At 52.7% G+C, this 6,068-nt stretch overlaps 1 protein-coding gene across 1 annotated transcript; it reads left to right on the top strand.

Annotated features, from left to right (window-relative positions):
* On the top strand, nucleotides 1-5,776 carry INSL3 (insulin like 3). Its single transcript, XM_025368775.1, has 2 exons — nucleotides 1-258; nucleotides 5,229-5,776. The coding sequence occupies exons 1-2, from the start codon at nucleotides 69-71 to the stop codon at nucleotides 5,432-5,434; spliced, it is 396 nt and encodes a 131-aa protein (XP_025224560.1). The 5' UTR covers nucleotides 1-68; the 3' UTR covers nucleotides 5,435-5,776.
* The last annotated feature ends 292 nt before the right edge of the window (nucleotides 5,777-6,068 follow it).

Raw genomic sequence — 6,068 nt, 5'->3', positions numbered from 1 at the left:
CCCCCAGCTGGGGCGTCCCAGGCGCCTATAAAGGGGGTCCCCGCTTGGCCTAGGCGCCACCCACCGCCATGGACCCCCGTCTGCCTGCCTGGGCGCTGGTGCTGCTGGGCCCTGCCCTGGTGTTTGCGTTGGGCCCCGCGCCCACCCCGGAGATGCCTGAGAAGTTGTGCGGCCACCACTTCGTGCGCGCGCTGGTGCGCGTGTGCGGGGGCCCCCGCTGGTCCACGGAGGCCAGGAGGCCTGCAGCAGGAGGCGACCGTGAGTGGGGAGGGGCAGGGGCAGCGCTCTGGGAAGCTGAGGTGGGGCAGGTGCACGCAGGCGCAGGTGCACACGTGCAGGGCAGGTGGGTAGGCTTGCATGCGTGTGCCCAGGGCTCACCTGCCGGCTGCGTGCACAGATCATGGATCCCCACTGGAGTGTGTGTGAACCCGCGTGTGAAAGTCCCCGGAGCCATTAGCCAGGCGCGGTGGCTCGTGCCTGTAATCCCACCACTTTGGGAGGCTGAGGCAGGCGGATCCCCTGAGGTCAGGAGTTCCAGACCAGCCTGGCCAACATGGTGAAACCCCATCTCTACTAAAAATAATGAAAAAAAAAAAAAAATTAGCCGGGCGTAATGGTGTACATCTGTAATCCCAGCTACTTGGGAGGCCAAGGCAGGAGAATTGCTTGAACCAGGAAGGCGGAGGTTGCAGTGGGCTGAGATCATGCAATTGCACTCCAGCCTGGGCAACAGGGTGAAACTCCATCTCAAAAAAGAAGAAGAAGAAAGAAAGAAAGTCCCTGGCATGAGTCCCCTGAGGGGCCAGAAACAGTGTGAGGCAGGAGAGGTAGGCTCTTGCAAGTACACGATGAGATCCTGTCTTTAAAATTTCTGTATTTTGATCTTCATGAATTTTTGCCTTAATTTTGCTTTGTTTGTTTGTTTTTCGAGACAGGGTCTCACTCTGTCGCCCAGGCTGGAGTGCAGTGGTGTGATCTTGGCTCACTGCAGGCTCAACCTCCCCGGCTCAAACGATCTTCCTGCCTCAGCCTCGGAGTAGCTGGGATACAGATGCTGCCACTATGCCCAGCTAATTTTTTTTCTTTTTTGTAGAGAGGGAGTCTCACTCTGTTGCCCAGGCTGGTCTCAAACTCCTGAGCTCAAATAATCCTCCCACCTTGACCTTCCAAAGTGTTGGGATTAGGGACGTGAGTCACTGTGTCCAGCCTTAAAGATATTTAAAAGTATTGCTTTGGAAAAGTATTGCTTTTTACAATTATTTTATTATTATTTTTTTTTATTTATTTTTTAATTTTTTGAGACGGAGTCTCGACTCTGTCGCCCAGGCTGGAGTGCAGTGGCCGGATCTCAGCTCACTGCAAGCTCCGCCTCCCGGGTTCATGCCATTCTCCTGCCTCAGCCTCCCGAGTAGCTGGGACTGCAGGTAGGCACCATCACACCAGGCTAATTTTGGTATTTTGTTTGTTTGTTTGAGATGGAATCTCGCTCTGCCATCCGGGCTGGAGTGCAGTGCTATGATCTTAGCTCACTGCAACCTCCGCCTCCTGAGTTCAATCAATTCTCCTGCCTCAGCCTCCTGAGTAGCTGGGATTACAGACCACTGCCCAGGCCACCCACCACCATGCCCCGCTGATATTTTTGTATTTTTAGTAGAGATGAGGTTTCACCATGTTGGCCAGGCTGGTCTTGAACTCCTGACCTCAGGTGATCTGCCTGCCTTGGCCTCCCAAAGTGCTGGGATTATAGGCATGAGCCGCTGCACCCGGCCTAGTTTTTGTATTTTTAATAGAGACAGGGTTTCACTGTGATGGCCAGGCTGGTCTTGAACTCTTGACCCTAAGTGATCTGCCCTACCTTGGCCTCCCAAAGTGTTGGGATTACAAAAGTGAGCCCCCATGCCTGGCCTTTTTACAAATGTTTTAAATTTGATTTTAAAAGTATTGCATTAAAATACTTATCTTGCTGGACATGGTGGCTCACACCTGTAATCCCCGCTACTCAGGAGGCAGAGGAGGGAGGATCACTTGAGGCCAGGAGTTTGAGACCAACCTGGGCAATATGAGACTCAGCCTGAGACAGAGACCCTTATCTCAAAAAAAGAAAAATTATTATTATTATTATTATTGTTATTATTATTATATTTTGAGACAGGGTCTTGCTCTATCACCCAGGCTGGAGTGTAGTGGCGTGATCTCGGCTCACTGCAACCTCTGCCTCCCAGGCGCAAGCAATCCACCCACCTCAGCCTCCTGAGTAGCTGGGACTATAGGCACATGTCACCATGTTTGGCTACTTTTTCTATTGTTAGTAGCGATAGGGGTTTCATCATGTTGCCTAGGCTGGTCTCAGACTCCTGAGCTCAGGCAGTCTGGTCGCCTTAGCTTCCCAAAGGCTTGAATTACAAGGCCTGGCCACAAAGTTTTTTTTGTTTTGTTTTGTTTTGTTTTTCTGAGACGGAGTTTCGATCTTGTTGCCCAGGCTGGAGTGCAATGGCACGATCTTGGCTCACCACAACCTCTGCCTCCCGGGTTCAAACGATTCTCCTGCTTCGGTCTCCCGAGTAGTAGGGATTATATAGGCACGTGCCACCACGCCTGGCTAATTTTGTGCTTTTAGTAGAGAAGGGGTTTCTCCATGTTGGTCAGGCTGGTCTTGAACTCCCGACCTCACATCTGTAATCCCAACACTTTGGAAGGCTGAGGCAGGGAAGTCACTTGAACCCAGGGGTTCAAAAGCAGCCTGGCCAACATAGGGAGACCCCATCTCTATTTTATTTAAAAAAACTAATGCTGGCTGGGTGCAGTGGTTCACGCCTGTAATCCCAGCGTTTTGGGAGACCCAGGTGGGCAGAACATGAGGTCAAGAGATTGAGATCATCTTGGTCATCATGGTGAAACTCCGTCTCTGCTAAAAATACAAAAATTAACTGGGAGTTGTGGCGCATGCCTGTAGTCCCAGCTACTCAGGAGGCTGAGGCAGGACAATCACTTGAACCCGGGAGGTGGAGGTTGCAGTGAGCCAAGATCATGCCACTGCACTCCAGCCTGGCGCTAGAGCAAGACTCCATTTCAAAAAAAAAAAACGCTGACGCTGACATTTGGGGATGTGTATGGTAGAGGGGCCGTCCTGTATATTGTAGGGTGTTAGATAACATCTTTGTCTTCTGCCCCCTAATGTCATGAATAGCCTCACACCCCACCCAAGTTGTGACATCCAAAACTGTCCCCAGACAAGTATCCCCTGGAAACAAAATCACCCTGGTTTGAGAACCACTGGTGTCAATTGTAAACCGCAGATTGGGTAGGGGGTAAACAACCCTCTAAATTTTCATAAGTCCTTTTTTTTTTTTTTTTTTGAGACAGTCTTGCTCTCTCACCCAGGCTGGAGTGCAGTGGCATGATCTCGGGTCATTGCAGCCTTGCCTTCCCAGGCTCAAGTGATCCTCCCACCTCAGCCTCCCAAGTAGCTGGGACTACAGGCACGCACCACCACGCCTGGCTAATTTTTTTTTTTTTTTTTTTTTTTTTGAGACGGAGTCTCGCGCTGTGTCACCCAGGCTGGAGTGCGGTGGCGCGATCTCGGCTCACTGCAAGCTCCGCCTCCCAGGTTCAGGCCATTCTCCTGCCTCAGCCTCCGAGTAGCTGGGACTACAGGCGCCCGCCACCACGCCCGGCTAGTTTTTTGTATTTTTAGTAGAGACGGGGTTTCACCATGTTAGCCAGGATGGTCTCGATCTCCTGACCTCGTGATCCGCCCGCCTCGGCCTCCCAAAGTGCTGGGATTACAGGCTTGAGCCACCTCGCCCGGCCGCCTGGCTAATTTTTGTATTTTCTGCAGAGATGAGGTTTTGCCGTATTGCCCAGGCTGGTCATGAACTCCTGGGCTCAAGCTACGCACCCACCTAGACTTCCCAAAATGCTGGGATGACAGGTGTGAGCCACGGTGCCTGGCCTCAAAAAAATATCCTGATGGCTTCACGCTTCCCTCTCCGTACCCTAGTCCTGGCCCTGGTGCTGGTATAGAAGACGAGTTTGTGCAGATGTGTTAACATGTGTCCACATGCCTGTGTGCCACTCCACTTGAGGCGTTAGGGATCCAGGAGAGGGGGTCTGCAAGGGTGTGTCCACGTAGGGGTGTGTGTGTGTCTGTGGGTCCACCACACATGCGTGGGTGACCAGGAGGTGGACCCATAAACACATGCACACCCCTGCACATCTCTGTGCCATGAGGAGTCTGTGGGCAGGTCTCTGACCTGCTCTGGGTGCCTCATGGACCCTCGGACCTGTTGGGGAAACTGACACCATCTGTAGCTCCAAGACCCCTGACACTCCCTGGGCAGGGCTTGGAGCACTCAGGTGGCATATGGGGACACACGCAGCTGGCGATGTGAGTGTGGACACGAGTTGAGTGGATGAGAGGATTAACCAGGTGCCTGGTGTACAGTAGGTGCTTAATAAGTGCTTTTTTTTTTTTTTTTTTGAGACAGAGTTTCATTCTTGTCGCTTAGGCTGGAGTGCAATGGCACGATCTCAGCTCCCTGCAACCTCCACCTCCTGGGTTCAAGTGATTCTCCCACCTCAGCCTCCCAAGTAGCTGGGATTACAGGCGCCCACCACCACACCTGACTAATTTTTGTATTTTTTAGTAGAGACAGGTTTTCACCATGTTGGCCAGGCTGATCTCCAACTCCTGACTTCAAGTGATCTGCCTACCTCGGCCTCCCAAAGTGCTGGGATTACAGGCGTGAGCCACTGCGCCTGGCCAGTGCTCACTTTTCTTTTTTTTTTTTTTTTTTTTGAGACGGAGTCTCGCTCTGTTGCCCAGCCTGGAGTGCAGTGGCGGGATCTCAGCTCACTGCAAGCTCCTCCTCCCGGGTTCATGCCATTCTCCTGCCTCAGCCTCCCGAGTAGCTGGGACTACAGGCGCCCGCTACCACGCCGGCTAAGTTTTTGTATTCTCTTTTTTTTTTTTGTAGAGATGGGGTTTTACCATGTTAGCCGGGCTGGTCTCAAACTCCTGACCTTGTGATCCACCCACCTTGGCCTCCCAAAGTGCTGGGATTACAGATGTAAACCACTGCGCCCAGCCAGTACTCACTTTTTATTTGCATGCATGATGCGTGTTTGGTGGGTCACTCAGTGGGATGTGTGTGCATTTGTGCACATGCAGCACGGGGTAGCGTGTCCTCTGTCATTTCCGTTCCAGTTGAGTTTCACTCTGTCCCCAGGTGAGTTGCTGCAGTGGCTGGAGAAACGACATCTGCTCCATGGGCTGGTGACCGACAGCAACCCTGTGCTGGGACCTGGCCTGCAGCCCCTGCCCCAGACTTCTCACCATCACCGCCACCACCGTGCAGCTGCCACCAACCCTGCACGCTACTGCTGCCTCAGTGGGTGTACCCAACAAGATCTGCTGACCCTATGTCCCTACTGATTCCTCCTTGGGTGCAGCCTCAGAGTGGCCTGAGGCCCAGAGGGTCTGGTCTGGTGAGCTCCTGAGGCCACACAGCACCATAAAGTCTCGTGTCTGCAAGCTTTTGATTACCTCCTGGGATGGGGTGCTCACTATCTACCCCAGACCAATGCCACCTGCAGCCTGTGGAGTCAACTGCAGAATAAATCACACCCTAGCCCTGACTTGGAGGATCCCCACTTTCACAGATGCTGGACACTGAGAGCCAAATGTCTTTACTCCAGAGGCGCCCCAGATGCTCCGCTCCCTGCATGTGTAACACCCCTTCTTGCTGTCTCCTAGTAAATAAACGACCCAAAGCAGCTTCCTGAATTTTCTCTAGAAAAAGGGACAAGCCTCAGTCAGTCCCTGTGTGGGCTTGTCCCCCAGCAGCCACAGACCCACCGGAACTTCCAGGAGCTTGATAACTGAGAGGCATTGTGACGCAAAGTGGGGAAACTGAGGCCCAGGGTGAGGGCTGCTTGCCAAGGTCACCCAGGGAGGGAAGGGTTAAGTGCAGGACTTGAACCGAGGTCTCTACCAAGGCCCATGGGAGTCCTTAGCATTGAGGACTTAGAATGGCAGGACATTAGACACAAAACAAACGTCTGAAAAT

This window comes from Theropithecus gelada, chromosome 19 (genome assembly GCF_003255815.1).
Source record: "Theropithecus gelada isolate Dixy chromosome 19, Tgel_1.0, whole genome shotgun sequence".
In the NCBI taxonomy this organism is placed as follows: Eukaryota; Metazoa; Chordata; class Mammalia; order Primates; family Cercopithecidae; genus Theropithecus; species Theropithecus gelada.
The sequence above is the reverse complement of the archived record's forward strand: the minus strand, read 5'-3'. Positions and strand labels throughout refer to the sequence as shown.